The sequence below is a fragment of the Zootoca vivipara genome, chromosome 3, assembly GCF_963506605.1.
Source record: "Zootoca vivipara chromosome 3, rZooViv1.1, whole genome shotgun sequence".
Taxonomy (NCBI): Eukaryota; Metazoa; Chordata; class Lepidosauria; order Squamata; family Lacertidae; genus Zootoca; species Zootoca vivipara.
Genome location: NC_083278.1, coordinates 725833 through 743867, shown reverse-complemented (window position 1 = coordinate 743867; position 18035 = coordinate 725833). Strand labels below are relative to the sequence as shown.

Here is an 18035-nt window from a genome sequence, read left to right as displayed (position 1 = left end):
GCAGTTTGGGGATGCCTGCCGTAAGTGCTTCTGTGTCAGCCACTCTTGACAGGCTCCCCCCACCTGGTGCCCTTCAGATCATCCCTCACCACTGACGACATTGACAGGCAATGAAAAGTGCTTTTTACATAGCATTTACAACATTACTATTTTACATGAAGTTCACTTACCTGGAACTTCCCTCCGCCGGAACTGAAGTGGCAGACACCATCACCACTAGGGTATCAACTGGTATTTTGAGGGCATGCTGAAGTTCACCAGTCTGTTGGGCATTGATAAGAGCATTGGCTAAACTTGTCAACCTGTCACCTGAAAATGAGGAGGCAGGCTTGTACCTTGGATCACTTATTTCAAGGATCAGCACTCTCAAACCAGTGAATGAATCGGGTGGCAGCAAGCCCCCAAAGGTTGCTGAACCTGTTTGAGTTTTCTGCTGGCTAGCTCTATGATGAATGAATGCACATGACTTCATAGGGGGGCACTGGTATTTCCTCTTTGTCGCATTGTCTGCTATGGTATTTAAGGTGCTCTCACTTCCAGATGTGTTGAGGACTGTTCTGACTTGGTCCCGCCCAATCTGTAAAAAAATAGTCAGCCTTTGAATCACCACTGCCTCGGCCTCTGCTATAGTGAAAGCAACATGAAGAGAATTGTATGTGTGTATTTCAATAGGTTCATCCCAATGAATGGCAACATACAGAAGATTCTCATGAAAACTGAAGTAATTGGTTCCCGTCGCAGCATTTGCCAATGAAGGTCTGGGAAACAACAAAACTGGTGGCATATAGTTCCCTTTAACAAAAACACGGAAGCTTCGTGGCTGATCATAAAAGATAGCTAAGAGAATCCTTGTAGCGTTGTGACCACTGTTTAAGTAGAGTCTTAGCGACCAAGGCACCGGACCATTGAAACAAATTTTTGAGAGCTTGCTCAATGGCAATATTGAGTAAAATGTTGATGAATGCTCTGTGGCACAGCAGGATCCCCGTGAAGTGGCTTCGCTGAAGGTATCAATGAAGGTGTCGGTCACCATCACGGGTGGAGAGAGCTTCCAGTGACTGGCTTCTGTATCTGTACTTTCTAAAACCACCACTGCATAGTTTGCTTCTCTACAGAAATACACATTTGATGACGGTTTGTAGATGCACTTTCTGTCTTCTCTGTAAATGCCTGTTAAATAAATAATACATCATCAACACAGACTTGCCAACACTTGTAATTTTGTCGCAAGACTTGTAATATGTGACAGACATTTCTCTTAACACAGTCTCTGAAGAGGTAAACAATTGTACGACTACATTATTAGCTTTCATCGACGGTGTGATTGGGAGACCAGATGTGAGGGCGGGGAAAATATGTGCCTGCTCCAAATGACAAGGAAAATTAAAGAGTAAAACTGGATGCTGTTTTCAAAAAAGAAAATGCACTTTTTAGATTGAATCCTTTATTCATTTCAAAGTAATAAAATGCATAATTGCATTACATTAATGTGATTAGACAAAGATTGCTGATTGAGTTGGCACTAATGCAGAAAGCTGATGCCTACAGATGTACCAATGAAGCCTTAGATCACTGAAGGTTCTGACTGGAGCAACAAAAAAAAGAGATGGTTTTTCAGTAGATTTCATCTGGAGGCAGGGCCGGCTCTAGATAGACCCCCAGTGGCACAGTGCACCGGGCCTGTAGGCAGGGCGCCGTGCGTAAACCATGCTGCGCCCTGCTGGGGCGCCAGAGCGATCTCCGCCCCTCAGCGCCAGGGCGCGCGACCTGCTTGAGACTCCCCTGTCTGGAGGACAAAGCTGAGCTATCTCATTCCAGAAAAGAAATTCACTGAAGGAGGAGGTTATTATAGCAGTCCCCAAATATTTAAAAGGTGCCATAAAAAGAATCAAATGTGTGATAATTCCTTTAAGGATGAACAATGGCCTACAACCAATTGCTTATCTGATGTTCTCAGTATTACTAAAGCAACGAACTACATTTTCCAGAAAAAGCATTATATGGCAGAGGTGGTAAGGAGGAGTTAAAACTCTTTTTTTTAAAAAATGGATTAAGTTCTAATAGGGGTAGTTTTTCTACCAGTGGGGGCTCGTGCAGACTGGCCTAACCTTTCCACTGTGTAGGGATGGGAGAATATGCCAATGTCTCAGTTTCTCAGTGTTCAATTGAGTTCTTCATATTTTGCATCCATTTGTGATGATATTTTTTTTAGTGCCCCCAGAATGTTGGCCATCAGGGAGTGTGTGTGTGTGCTTGCACATATACACAACAGAGAGCACAGGAATGAACATAGGATAATTAGGATAGTACCAAGGAGAGAAAACTCTAAATCTGGAGGCCTTTCTGGACACGCAAATCACTGTGTCTAGTTCTGGGCACAACAATTTAAATCTGGAACATGTGCATAAGAGGGCGATCTGTATGATTGAGAGTATGATTGAAGGTTTATGACGAACTGTTGAGTGTGTTTAGCCTGGAAAAGAGGAGAATGAGAGGAGATAGGATAGCCATCCTCAAATATCTCAAGCGCTGTCACATGGAGAAGGGAGCATGCTTGTTTCTTCTGCTCTGGAGGGTAGGACTCAAACCAATGGCTGCAAGTTACAAGGAAGGAGATTCAGACTAAACGCCAGGAACAGCTTTCTGACAGTAATAATAGCTGTTTGACAGTGGAACCTCCTCCCCCAGGAAGCTGTGGACTCTCCTTCCTTGGAGGTTTTCAAGCAGGGGCTGGCTGGCCATCAGTCATGGACGCTTTAGTTGAGATTCTTGCATTGCAGGGGGTTGGACTAGATGACCCTCGGGGTCCCTTCCAGCTCTAAGATTCTATGGTTCACTAGCTGCAGAACTGCTGCAGACTTCCTCATTTGATGCCCTGCAATACAGCTGAGTCAACCGTTCCCCTCCCAGTGATCAACCCTCTTTTGCATTTCTCGTTCCTATTCTGTCATTTGCTAGGATTTGCATTCTTCTGCAAAGAGGTTGCTAGAATCCTGGTTGGTCCCTTCCTCTGTCCTCCGTCCTCCCTCCTTTCAGAATCGCCTTATCTGCCAGTCACAATTTCTGCAGCCAGCCATTTCGATCACTTTTAAAATGGAACCCACGCTGGCCTTGGTAATCATAATGTCATTTACAATTTACCACAAAACACGTTTATTCAGTTAGCAGCACGTCGGAGAAAAGAGAACTCCGTATGAACTCGCTGCTGAAGGCCTAATCTGATTATTTCCTCATGAAAATCCAAGCAGGGGTGCTTGTAAGCGGGGCTGGGAGGGGAGGGGGGGGAAGAGGTCTGCTCACAGCTGACTCTCATAATCAACACAAATAGATCAGTGACACACCATGTCAGGGGCAGCGTCTAATCTGCCCTGCGGCTCTCCTTGGAGAAAAAGGCCAGAGTGGACGGGGCTTAATAAATACTGATTGACCACTGAGTATTGAGGTGACATGTGCTATTTACATTCGAGATGAACAATAACAGTGATAAATTCCAGAAGCCTTCCTTCTAAATGGCTAAAATTAAGTTAAACGGGTTATACGTTTCATGTGCAAAAGTGAGGGGAGGAGAGAATTGGGGTTCGCAAAGATTGGGGTGTGCATGTGCGGCACAAAAAGTCAGAAAAGCCAAGAAGGTGGCGAGTGCATGAGGTAAAACTAATTGTACGTGGAACAGATTTTTTTTTTTTTTAAAAAAAAACACTTATGTGTGGGGCTGTTGTGTTTATGCACCAACACGAGACACTGAGCACCCTGTATGGTGCGATCCTGGCATCGGATGTGCACATGCATGTGTTACACAGTAGCCTATTGGGTATTCGAGGGCAGCAAAGTGGAAGTTTGTGTGCGCTCTCTTTTTGTACAATCCTTTTCGCATTAATTTCTCTCTCTTTTTTTCACAAATTCTAAAATAGGGCTCCACACCAAATTTGTTATTTTATTTAATTTACTTCTTTCCAAACACTCAGGTTGCTTGCAGGGTTTCTGACAAATATTAACTTTGTGTCAATATTTGTCCTTCCTGTCGTGAAATGAGGATTTTCCACCTCATTTCACATTTGAAAAGAAAAATATGCCGTTGGGGGCCTCTTTGCTTAAGAAAAAAAAAACACCCCACACAACTTGCATCCTTTATTTAGAAAATGGACCAAAAGGGAAGTTTTTTAAAGTGGGTTTTTTATAATAATAAAAATGGATGTTTTACTTAAAGGCACGGAGACTTTTTCAGTCCCTCACCAATGCCCTCAAAAGTTCTACATTTAAAATTGAATGAAATACATCAACATTAATGATTTCCCCCTTTAGGTTAGCATCACCATTTCCTTCTACTAATTTCTTCCCCGGTTTATGATAGATTTCACATTGCATACTTGTAAGGAAAAATCCGGGAGCATTTGACTAAAACAAAGAGGGCTCATCATGTTTCTCTAATATGTATTTTATCAAAGTAAAATAAATGCCAAGCAATGTTGTTTCCATCTGCCTACGTTTGCTAGTCACTTATTTCTAATGCAAATATAAATGCGGCCACCATGTTAAAAGCTAAAAGTGGGGACATAATTAATGGCACACTATTTACTCACTGTAGCCTAGTGGCCCTGGGCAAACTATACAGTACTCCATAAACCATAGTCCCCCAGAAGTAAGGATGACAAATAATTCAGTGGACAACATGTTAAGATTCCCGCCACCTCATAAACTACCTTGTGAGAACTTGCCGTATGAGCTTGTGTGAGAGAAGAAGCAAATACTGTAGGGTGTGTGTGTGTGTGTGTGGAGTAAAGAAGCATCTTGAAGGGGAAAGGTTAAAAATCCCCACCCTTGCCACTGGGTCATGTCATTTCAGAGGATGAAACTTAATTTTTGCACATTTCTTCAGTAATCAATTTTTAAAATGTGGTTTCAGGTGTGAGGAATTCAAATCCGCTATTATTTTTTGTGATTGGACAACATTTAGGGTTGGGAAATCTGTTTGTTGAAGAAGGACATACTGTAAACTGATTTCAGAAAACCAAAGAACTTTTAATTTTACATTCTGAAAAATGTCAGGTAATGCTTAACAACAACAACAACAACAGGAGGAGGAGGAGGAGGAGGAGGAGGAGGAAGAAGAAGAAGAAGAAGAAGAAGAAGAAGAAGAAGAAGAAGAAGAAGAAGAAGAAGAAGTACTTGAGAATCATTTTTAATTATTTCTATGCAGTTTTACACACATTCTACCTACCAAGCAAAACTAAATTATAGTAATTTAACCAAAATATCTTTCGAATTCCCAAGTCATGTTACAATTTTTTTAGCACTCCTCATTTTTGGAATTTCAATGTTCACACTGCCTACCTTCCCTTGCGGTATTGTCCCTCCTGCAGCTAATTGAAGTGAGTGGGTGGTCACTGGAATGATGTGAGATGGGTTTGCATGCAATATTTAATTCAGACCTCAGCATTTCAGTATCTCAGTTTAATACCTAGTCACAACCTTCCTCACCACAATGAATTTAAATTCTGTTCAAATTGTAGCAATTATTTCTAAATTTTCATAAGGGAGATAAATGGGCATGTATGGAAGCAAATCCAAGACTATATCCAATACGTCCAGACTAAATCTGCATGCAAACCAATGTGCCTGAGGAGCCTGGGGAGAAGGCTCCGTGTCCAGAAGCACACATTCCTCCTAGGAGTGTCACGGAGGTTCCAAAAGTGGGACTGGAGTCCCTTCACAAGGCCAAGAAGGCAGAGGTGCCGGGAAGGAGTACTCAGTCTTGGCAGAAACCTCTTATTTGCTGAGAGAAAGAAAAGCTCTCACTATTTGTGGCTTGTATGTTAACATGGGGTAAATGTAGCAGTCTAATGATTATGGCAATGGTTTTCAACCAGTGTGCTGTGACACCCTGGGGTGCCTTGAATGATGGCCAGGGGCTCCATGGGCAACGCTGGCCTCTTTCCCTTTCCTCTCCTCCCTCCTCGGATGCCCTCTCGCATCTCTGTCTCCCGAAGGCTTACGCAGCTGTTTGTTGCAGCAGCCCTGGCCACAAGCTCCCCAGGTGAATGGTGCCTCTGGGGCTGGCCAGGGGGTGCTGGTTGCCAGCAGCAGGGGCAGCCTTGGAGTAAGCAAGCAAGCGGATGAGGGAACCCAGCCAGCCAGTCCACCAGCCCTTGCTGTTGGGAATGGACAGACTAGTGGGAGGCTGGGCAGGCAGGCAGGCAGGCACTGTGCTGGCCTTTCTTGTGCTTGCTGTGTGCAAGGCCTGCCTGGGAGCTGAGTGCCTGCTGCTGTGTCCCAAGGTAAGGTACTGGCCTCAAGTTCACCATTGGCCAGTCTCCGCTGGGCCACTAAAGCTGGGGGTATCCACTTCCCTCTGTGGGGCAGTGTGAGGAGGCACCTCTCTTTGGGGGGGGGCAGTTCAGAGACCAGGGGCAGCAGCAGGGGCTGCCCAGAGGACTCCCAATGAGAGAGGAGAGCCCGAGGGAACATGGGCGTACCCAGCGAGGGGCAGGGGGGCAGCTGCCTCCCCCAGAAGCAAAAAATAAATAAAAATTAAATGGTTATAAAGTGATGAACTGAAACAAAATTAGGTAGGGCGATGGCGAATAATCAGTTGTTTACCACACTGAAATGGTGTAAAAACCGAGAAGTATCTAGAGCCAACTAGCAACTAGTAGAGGAATCTATGTCAGCCAGCCATTGGGATTCACCTTCATTGATAGTGCGGGCTCTAGCAGAGAGAAGAGGGACTCTTCTAGAGGGGCCTAGTGATTTCCGCGTCACTAAACTGAGCCGCCCGCCGCTAAACTGAGCCGCCCGCTATTAGTTTACCTTCTTATTTACATTTAGAAGACATCGAGGCTGCCTACATGAATATAAGAAACTGGTTCCAAAAAGGTAAGTTAAGAAATTTCTGTAGAAAATTAAATTTTAAAGGGTAAAGACCTGGGTCAGAAGTGCAATGGGAGAGGACAGACTGACTGGGTTGTGTTTGAGGAGCGTCCATTGGAAATTCTTCAAGGAAAATCAGGACTGGATTGAAATGAATGTTTTGAACAAGTTTTCTTCAAACCCAAGAAAAATGATATTAGTATAAGACATGTAACTAGAATTAAAAAAAAATCCAAGCAAATAATTGTAATAACTACTGTAATAAAGCACTGCTATAATTATATATAATTTTCTTAAAATTGTGGTTTCATTCGCCTTTTCCGTGCTGAAATGTCAGAACCTGAACGACCATGGCTCCCCCCCCCTAGTTTTGATCCTGGGTACTCCCCTGCGAGGGAATACTCCACAAGGGAAGGTGTTCCAAAAAGGAGTGAGGGGCTGCCAGCTCTGCAGGCAAGGGGTGACCCAACTGGGCTCCTGACCCCCACAGGGGTGCCGCAGAAAGAATGGAGTTGGTCAAGGGAGCTGTGGACTCAAAAAGGTTGAAAACCTCTGGATTCTGGGATTAAAATTCCTATTACACACAGGAGCAAGTCTCCACTCTTGGAATTTTCTTTCCACTTCATTTTGCTTTCTGGCTGGTCTTATTTCAACAGTAGTAATTGCTTTGCTTAGCCTGCAAGTGACGTGTCTATAAGAAACTTGGGAAGTTGAATTATATTGGGTCAGACCATTGGCCCTTTCACTTGGTCCTCTCTAAACAGACTAGAATTGGCCCTCCAGGGTTTGGGGCACAGATCTTTCCCAGCTGTACCAGGAAATGCCAGGGATTGAACCTGGAGCCTTTGCATGCAAAGCAGATGTTCTACCACTGAGCTACAGCCCCTGCCCAGCTTTATACTCCCCTATTTGGAACCAACATTATACCCTCCATTTCCCAACTGCACCTTGTCTCCCTCTTTGTTTTCTGCTGGTGGAACATCTCACCACCTGGCAATTGTTGGGCTCCTTCTGATGGTACATGTAAATAGGAGAAGGAAAACTTGCCTTTGCACTGGCATTTAAGGAATCCCACATACAGTTGTACCTTGGTTCTCGAACGGAATGCATTCTGGAAGTCCGTTCGATTTCTGAAACATTCAAAAACCAAGGTGCGGCTTCCAACTGGCTGCAGGAGCTTCCTGCACTCAATCAGAAGCCATGTCGGACGTTCGGCTTCCAAAAAACGTTTGCAAACCGGAACACTCACTTCCGTGTTTGCAGTGTTCGGGAGCCAAAACATTCAAGTCACAAGGCGTTCGAGAACCAAGGTATGACTGTATCTCCCTTTCCCTGCTGCTTTCTTTCCCTGGTGTGTGTTGCCTTATACAGATTGTAGGGCCTGAGTTTTAATTTTTTTGTTTTACGTACCGTTCTTATAGGCACCCTAGAAACACAAAATCAATTGCCACAAATAACCAGTTAGAATCTGTTACAGGAGAAGAGATATGCCTGTACAATGGAACCTCGGTTTATGAACACCTCGGTTTATGAATTTTCGGTTTACGAACGCCGTGGACCCATCTGGAACGGATTAATTCACTTTCCATTACTTTCAATGGGAAAGTTCGCTTCAGTTTATGAACAGACTTCCGGAATCAATTACACCCATGCTTCGGGTTAAGTACGCTTCAGGTTGAGTACTCCGCGGACCCGTTTGGAACAGATTAATCCACTTTCCATTACTTTCAATGGGAAAGTTCGCTTCAGTTTATGAACAGACTTCCGGAACCAATTGTGTTCATAAACTGAGGTACCACTGTATTTGGAATGAAAGCTGTTGACTATCAAAAGACATCCAGCAGCAGAAGGCAATGGAAAGGGATTTAAAGGTAGGAACAGTGGTACCTCGGATTATAAACACTTCAGGTTATAGACTCTGTAACTCGGAAGTAGTACCTCGGGTTAAGAACTTTGCTTCAGGATGAGAACAGAAATCGCATGCCAGCAGTGCAGCGGCAGCGGGAGGCCCCATAGCTAAAGTGGTATCTCAGGTTAAGAACGGTTTCAAGCTAAGAACGGACCTCCGGAATGAATTAAGTTCATAACCAGAAATACCACTGTATCTGGGTGATAAAAGTTGCAACTCATCTGGAAAGGTCAGGGGTGGGGGAGGGGTGAAGGAAGGGATAGGATGGCCTATAATAAAGCACTGTAGTTATCAATGCCTGTTGATCGCCCACCTTAAAATAAATACAGTGGTACCTCGGTTTATGAACACAATTGGTTCCGGAAGTCTGTTCATAAACTGAAGCGTTCATAAACTGAAGCGAACTTTCCCATTGAAAGTAATGGAAAGTGAAGTAATTCGTTCCAGATGGGTCTGCGGCGTTCGTAAACCGAAAATTCGTAAACCGAGGTGTTCGTAAACCGAAGTTCCACTGTGAAGAGAGATCAGGGTATTGTCCTCACACACAAAAAGATAGGAGGGATAAATAAAACGGCTCCACTCTACAATGATATCAGTGGCATTTGTGTATGCGGGAGACCAAGAAAGCTGCCTGCAGATTTTCTTATGGTGTTCTAGTATAATACTCCAACTTCCAGCCCTGCAACCATCCGCGTGTGCTCTGTGGACCACCAGCATTAAAATGTCAGTCAGAGAATTGATAGGTGTGACATGACAAGATGAATAATGGGTGGGGCCTGAGAGGGGGTACGGCAAATATGGGTCTATGTGAGAGCATACCAAGCTGCAGCAGAATATGTGGGATGAATGTGACACAATTTACTGGGAGGCAGAGATATGAGCTCCACCACTTAGTTAGCTCCACCACTTAGTTTGAATAAACCTATACTGCAAGTATTTGCTCTCTCTGTTTCACAAATTAAAGCACTTACATAATATCATAATCATTTTGTTAAACCTGCAGCCCTATTAAAAACACTTGCGGCAACGCAACTGGTCCTTACCGATTTCACAGCAAATAACACAGCTCTCCGCTGTGAAAACAGCAGTCTTTATCTTCTCTGCACTATATGCTTTTAAGGGCCTATTTCCTCTTGGGTTATTTCTGTATTAGCTGAACGTACGAGCCCACAGGCCTATTTCTACATGCAAACACACAACTGCCCCCAGTCCTTTCTGACTATTGACCCTATACAAGAGAAAGCAAAAACAGCATTCTTTTCAAACACAATACCAACCCTTGGCTTTCCTGCCATGGCACGATAAACACATCACAATTTTCCTTTCCTCTTTTCTTTTTTTCAGAATGAAGCTCTGATTTCATTGGATGCCAGATCTGAAAAGAAATGTGGGTTGTGCCAAGCGCTGCTCTGAGCTGTGGATATAATGGGATTTGAATGGGAAGCCCCGGACACAATAAATCTGTGCCATATGTGACCATTTCCTGTGTCAGTTCCTTTCTCATAACCAGTGGACTCCCCCGCCCCGACGTCATTCCCTTTCTTTCCCTTTCATGACCCCACACCAGGACTCTGAAATCTTTCATGGCTGCTTCTCCGCCTGGGGCGCTTCCACAGCAGTTGCATAAATAAATGAAATTGACAGCAAACATCATAACAGTTAGCAGGAGTGTGTACCCACCACAAGTGCCTTGCCCTGCTTTGCAAGAGAAATGGAAGAGGAAAGGGCTCATTATGGGGGGGGGAGTATGTCCTTTGACAAGCGAAGGGGTGGGGGAATAGTAAAATAAACTTGCTAAGACTATTGTTGTCAAAGTATTTTGCTTCATTTAGTTACAAATTCATCCTTCTTCTGTCCCTTTTCCTTTACCACATTCCAAAAGGGGTAACTTTGCAGCGGAGTGGTTTCAAAAATAAAACTCTCAGGTTTGAAAAATCTTGCCTTATTTCAGGTCAGGCCTATTTCAGTTTGAGTCCTAGCTCAAACTCGGCTCATCCCCCTAACCACCTCCCAAGCGAGAAAAAAAGAAAAAGCTACCTTTGAGAAGGCTGGGGGAAAGGAACTGGTGGCGAGGAAGGCTTGCTAGATACAGGAGGAGGAGCTTCCCAGCCTCTTCTTAACATGAAACGACACCGATGAGCAAGTTCTGGGGCATCATTTCCTCCTGGGGAGCAAAGGATTCATAGTTTTATTTGCCTCCCAAACTGAATAGGGAAGCAGAAGGAGCTATAGCTCCAAGACTACTGGCAGAAAAATTAGGTAGAGTGAGACAACCAATTTAGAAAGCTGATGCCGAGGAGCTGTGAACTCTGGGAAGGTGCTTCTGGACAGAGCTATGAGTGCCACACAGCCTTTCATGTGCCCCTTAAACTAGTTTGCTGCCCTCTGGTGCCCCATGGTCTGTGTTGCCATGTGCCTGCCATCTTGTTCTTTGCCTCAGGTGGCAAAATACCTTGGGCCAAGCCTTGCTCAGCAGCGTCATTTCCAGTTAAGGAAAGGCCACAGAGTGTCTGCCAGGGGAGAGTGTGTATGCTTCATGCATTTTTCACAAGCATGGCCTGGAGAGAGAAAGCACACTTTTGGTTCCAAACATTTGCAAGGAAAGCTAAAAAACAACAACCCCAAAACAAGCTTGCATTTTGAGATGAGCCAAGGGGTGTTGTCCCATCACTAATAAATTATCCTGTTCTTTTGCAAAAACAAAGTCTGGAAATCAAATGATTATTCCAAAATAGAAACATTCCATTATGTCATTTATGATCGTTTCCCAGTTAAAACAGTTTTGGGCCTCATGAATAAGAACTCAGGCATGTATAATGTAGAATTCCCACAAAACTCATTGAAATTTAAACTGTTCATTAGGGATGGTCCAAAATCAATATTCCCGATCTACGTGTCTAGAGAGTGTTCTGTGGAAACATCCTGAACCGAACACCAATCTGTGCACGTAGTGTTCTTAGAGAATTGACTAAATTCTAAATATAATAAATCATTACTTTTAATTTTCCAAATTGGGATCAAGCTGCAATGTATTATTCTACCGGTGACATTTCTCAAGCAACAGCCATCCAGGTTGATGGTCATCACTTGCCTCCTGTGGGAGCAAGTTCCGTAGTTTAACAATGTGCTGCAGAAAGGAAGTACTGGTATCTTTCCTGAATCTTCCAGCACTGCTCTTTTCTGGACCTTTTGTAACTCAGCAATATCCTTTTGAAGTGAGGTGACCAGAACTATACATAGCATTCTAAATACAGCTGCACCATAGATTTGTATAACAGCATTGTGATACCAGTGGTTTTATTTGCAATTTGGGTGTGTGGGGTGTTAGAGGATGGGCAGTACCTCTGGTGGGGGGGCACATCATGCCCCTTCTGGGGTAGTTTGACCACCTTTGGCCACCTCCCTGCACTTAGCTCTCACCTCTGGCTCCTAGAAGTTGACAGTGGCCGCACCCAGGAATGGCTTCAACCAGCTGGTTAAACCAGCTGAGGGTAGCCAATGGGTCTCAAACCTTCAGTGAGTTAGGGACTTCCTCTGCAGGTGAAGAGAGGCTCCGGTGGATTGAGCAGACGAGGTTTATACTGTAGTGAGTCCAATGGTCAAGAAGGTGGTTTCTGCACATGCTGTAGATGGAAGTGAGGGGCAGATGGGGCTTGTCCACCTGGAAAGGTAGCTCATCTAGGACAGGCACGTCCAACAGGTAGATCGTGATCTACCGGTAGATCACTGGATGTCTGTGGTAGATCACTGGTAGATCACTGGCTCCCCCCCAAAGAAGCTCAACAACTTTGGCTCCCTTAATAAAAGCTCAACATTTTTGCCCTGCACCCCAAAGAAATGGGGCTTTCTTCCCCCTAAAGAAAGCCTTTGACAAAAAAAGCCTTTGACAACTTTGACACGAACCCCTAAAAAATGGGCCTTCCTCCTTCCTGAAAAAAGCTCAACAATTTTGACCTGAACACCCCAAAAAGGGGTAGATCACTGCCAGTTTTAAACTGTGAGTAGGGGGTGGTCACCCCTGATCTAGGAGAAGGACAACTCTGATCCTAAACATCTGCTGCCTTGCAGGAAATCTTCAGAAGAAGAAAAGGCTAAGGAGTAAGCCCTACACAAATCCAAAGTGGAGTTTCTAAACAGCTGGATAGTGGCTTATACACCTCCTTCTGGCAACTCCTGCAGCCAAGCTGGTGCCAAATATATTGCACTGCTTTCCTTTGGACCACCTCAGTGAGGCTGGGGGGGGGGGGTTCTGTCATCCTGGCAGCCCAGGACCTCCATACACACTGCCCAGGCTCCAGGGAGATCACATTGGTGCTGCAATCACAGTGGTTTGACTTAATCCCTGGAGGCACACTCCATTGTCTCTCAAAACAGACAGAGGCCAACAACAACCATATTGTCAATTCCATTCCTAATGATCCCTAGCATGGAATTTGCCTTTTTCACAGCTGCTGCACATTGGGTCAACAACTTCACTGAGCTATATACTACGACCCCAAAGTCTTCTTCCTGGTCCATCACCATCAGTTCAGACCCCATGAATATATGCGTGGGATTAAGGGTTTTGTTGTTGCAACTTGTTTATGTTGAATTGCATTTGCCATTTTACTGCCAAGTCACTCAGTTCGGAGAGATCCTTTTGTAGTTCTTCACCCTCTCTTTGTTTTAACGACCCTGAACAATTTCATATCACCAGCAAACTTTGCTACCTCACTGCTCACTCCTAATTCTAGATTGTTTATGAACAAGTTAAAAAGCACAGGTCCCAATACTGATCCTTGAGGGTGGGGGGTGGGGGCCTCCACTTTCTACATCTCTCCATTCAGAGAACTGTCAGTTTATTCCCACTCTTTATTTCCTACAACCTAACCAATTCATGATCCACAATAGGACCTCTCATCTTACTTCTTGACTGTCAAGCTTACTCAGGAGTCTTGAGTGAGATATTTGTCAAAACCTTTTTGAAAATCTAAGTATGTTTTACCAGCTGGATCACCTCTATGCTTGTTGACATGCTCAAAGAACTCTAATAGGTTCGTGAGACAAGACTTGACCTTGCAGAAGCCATGCTGGTTCTGCTGCAGTAAGTCTTGTTCTTCTATATGTTTGGTTATTTTATCTTTAACAATAAGATCTACGGGTATAGGGCAGTATACATTATTATTATTATTATTATTATTATTATTATTATTATTATTATTATTACTACAGTATTATTATTATTACTATTACTACTACTTTCCCCAAGTTTTTCTACCACAGATGCCAAGCTAACCAATTTTCAGATTCCCCTGAGTCTCTTTTTAACAACTACGGCAGTGTTATATTGGCTATTTCCCAGTCCTCAGGTACCGAGGCTGATTTGAGAAGTCTCAGGTAGATGTCATGTGGACCTGGATGTTTGTCAGTTTTTATTTTGCCTGTTAGACCTATAACTTGCCCCATCTGGCTCATGAGAATTGAACTACAAACTCCATCATCCCTGGCGGGAAAAACATAATTTACACATTTCCGGACCCAGATCTGAAGTGGGGGAGAATTACAGGACTTAAAGGAGTGCTCAGATTACAAAATTCCATGACACTGTGGTTACATTGATGAATGTGCAATAGGAAGTGCATTGGCAAGGAAAGGCATTTATTTCATAGGAGCTGAAAGGAAGGCCCCATCTCTTGTCACCTTCTGGAGCGGCAGCCCCTACACCGCTAAAGTTCAGTATGCTCACATCTGATGCCCAGCACATGCAATTCTCTGGCAGAGAGAAATGCAGCCCCCACCCTTATCCCTTGGCTGCCTGTCTGCTCTTCTCAGCACAGAGCAGCCTGCTCTGCATATGTGATTCGCTTCACCATATTGCATATCAGGAGCTGGCTGAACATTCAGGTGAAGTCTTTAAAACATGCCCAACTTGGCAAGTCTGAGTCAAGCCTCCTGCGCCTGACGTTTTAGTGGACCACAAACTGAAATTGCAATGTACAGCTGGCCCTGTCTGCTCTTTTTTCCTGCATCCAGACCTTTCAGCCAGACTCAGCATGGGGGTGATTTCCTGGCAACACAGAGACATTTCTCTTCTCTGATGCACAAAACCAGGTTTGAAAGCGGGCTGGTGCTTCTGGTGACCTTCTGCCATGCGAGATGAATCATCTGAACTGGAACTCTATTCTTTGCTGACCCAGATTTCAAAGACAGCTCTACACATCATGATGGCTGTAGGAAATGCTCCTGGGATACTAATATTTCCCGCAGCACACACATAAAAGGTGGATGCCATACGCAAGGCAGGCACTCATGTCTAATAGTGGAAGTGTTGATTTGCAGATATGAAAACCTCAGCCTGTGCTAAGGAAGGTCCAGATCCCTTTGAATTCAGGTCCAGCCTGAAGTGGGATTTGCTCCCACCGCTAGTTCTTACCTTTCTAGTTCTTACCTTTAATCCACATTCAGTTTGGGAGGCATAGAAAGCTACAAAAACAGTGCTTCCCAGCAGGAAATGCTATTTCTAGCCATGCTCAAGAGGTTTGTTTCCAGTTGAGGAGATACTGGGGAAAGTGTCTCCTCTCTGTAGTAAGACCTCCTAGCTTGGCCACCCCACCACAACTAAACAGCTGAGAGTTCCTCAGAAATATGATGGTAATGTAGTACTATTAAATATAGAAATATTAATACTAATTAAGAACAGGTTTTGAGGTGAGCCAAAGGAAGGTGAGTAGTACTCAGTCCTAGAGCATCTGCTTTGCATGCAGAAGGTCTGGGGTTCAATTCCTGGTCTCTCCAGGTAGGGATAAGAATATCCCCGCCTGAAATCATGGAGTCAGCTTAGGCAACACCAATGGTCAGACTCAGTATAAGGCAGGCATAGGCAACCTTGGCTCTCCAGACGTTTTGGAACTACAACTCCCATCAACCCTAGCTAACGGAGCCAGTGGTAAGGGATGATGGGAATTGTAGTCTCAAAACATCTGGAGGGCCGATTTTGCCTATGCCTGATTAAGATCTTGCTGTCTAGTTAACGTATAGTACATGGTATACATGTTTACTGAGAAATAAGCCCTCTTGTGTTTAACAGGACTTACTCCCAGGCACAAGTGGGTACAAGATGACAACCTAGTCTGTCATCTGACCACTGGCCCTGTTAGCTAGGGATCATGGGAGTTGTAGTTCCAAAACATCTGGAGAGCCAAGGTTGCCTATGCCTGGTATAAGGCAACTCCCCATGTTAATCGTTCTGTGAATGAAGTGTGATCTCACAGTGCTGGTGGGGGGAGTGGCCAATGAGACTGGACCAATTGTGTGCTGGTACTGGTGGGGTTTCTACCCATTTGCTACCATATGGCAACCAGGTGCGAAAGAGCCATCTCATTGGACCCAGCCATGTGGCTGCTTTGCTCACCCCTTCATTTTGCAGCTGTGCAAGAAGGAAGCAATTCTGGCATCAGAGTGGATGCCTGTAAAGGGAACATGAGTTGCTCTTACAGTCCTAGTTATAAATGGAATGTTCTGTTTGGTAGAATAATGACTTGGCTAGAAAGTCAGAAGTAGAGCCAGATCTTCTCCCCCCCCTCCCCCGCTGCCGCCACCAGTTGAAGGAACTCTGTGGGGGAAGACTCAGCGCAAAGAAGCTTATATAGCAATTTCCTGTGATTAGTTATATTATCTGTCTTCAGAATCCTGCCTGCATGTTCTCACCCTCCAAGGAAGTGTGTTAATACATTTTAAAAAATGCTGAGTGTTCTTCCTCCCCAGAGCACTTATATTCCAAAGTTCCTCCCCACCACGGCATCAGAATGCTGAGTTTGAAGAGAATGGTGCTTCCTTTCCCACCTAATTCACACTAGCATGCAAAACCAGGCTTATTTCAGTCCTCCTCTCCTTCAAACAAGGATCTCCATAATAATAATATTATAATAATAATTTATTATTTATACCCCGCCCATCTGGCTGGGTTTCCCCAGCCACTCTGGGCGGCTTCCAACAGAAACATTAAAATACACTAATTTCTTAAACATTAAAAGCTTTCCTAAACAGGGCTGCCTTCAGATGTCTTCTAAAAATCTGGTAGCTGTTTTCCTTTTTGACATCTGATGGGAGGGCGTTCCACAGGGCAGGCGCCACCACCGAGAAGGCCCTCTGCCTGGTTCCCTGCAACTTGGCTTCTCGCAATGAGGGAATCGCCAGAAGGCCCTCGGAGCTGGACCTCAGCGTCCGGGCAGAACGATGGGGGTGGAGACGGTCCTTTAGGTATACTGGGCCATCCACCATCAATTCCAGCATGGATTCACCTCTAGCTTGTACATCTTTATCTAGTGTTTTATGAACCCCTAGAGCTGCTCCTGGTTCAGATTAAAACACATGCTGATCACACATCATCCCAAGTCTTTCTCTCCCCCCCCCCACTTAAAAAAACAAACAAATTTATATTAAGTAGAGTAGTCAAAATAGAGCAAAACGAAGAGCCAGGGGGTGAGTTGCTATTATAGATGCTACATGGCTGGATATTACATCAGAACATGAAGAGGTTCGTTCTAAAGTCAAACTAGAAAATACGACTGTTGTTCTGGCAAGAACAGAAAGCGTAAGTACTAGTAGATATCAGTATATAATCAATACCAAATAACCTGTGAGCCATGAGCCTGCTTCCGAATATATGTCAAAAACATCCACCATGTGGCAATGCAGTCCATTGGCTTGGCAGTGCCTCCTGAAACCTGCACCAAATGAGTCAACTTTCCTGAAATTGGGATGTGTACAGTAGGTCCTCCTGAAACCAAACGTGAAGGGAAAATTAATATACGAGTTTTACAAACTAGTTCTGCACTGACCTCTTTGAATATTGATAATAAACATAGCCCGGCATCGAGATGTCTACAATCCCAAGCCTTTTTTATTATTTGTCTCATGACTGGACAACCTTTCTCAAAGCTTGGTAAGGCACTAGGTTTTGGGAAGGTGGTGTGGGGCCCTCACAGGGTCCCAGAATCCTCTCACCTCCTTCTCAAAGCCTAGTTGTTGCTTTCCCAGCTTTGGGGCCCTGCCAGAACTTTGAATAATAATAATAATAATAATAATAATAATAATAATAATAATAATAATAATAATATATTTATACCCTGCCCATCTGGCTGGGTTTCCCCAGCCACTCTGGGCGGCTTCCAACAGAAAAATGAAATAAAATAATCTATTAAACATTAAAAGCCTCCCTAAACAGGGCTGCCTTCAGATGTCTTCTAAAAATCTGGTAGCTGTTTTTCTCTTTGACATC

General features: G+C 44.3%; 1 protein-coding gene across 4 annotated transcripts in view; it reads right to left on the bottom strand.

Moving 5' to 3' along the window:
* The window catches only part of PKHD1 (PKHD1 ciliary IPT domain containing fibrocystin/polyductin), a 248505-nt gene that overhangs the window by 29271 nt on the left and 201199 nt on the right, over positions 1–18035 (bottom strand). For all 4 annotated transcript variants that reach the window (XM_060272305.1, XM_035110412.2, XM_060272303.1 and 1 more), the window contains one exon: positions 171–1170. In XM_060272305.1, coding sequence (XP_060128288.1) covers positions 171–1170 — 1000 coding nt within the window. The remainder of the gene's footprint in view (positions 1–170; positions 1171–18035) is intronic.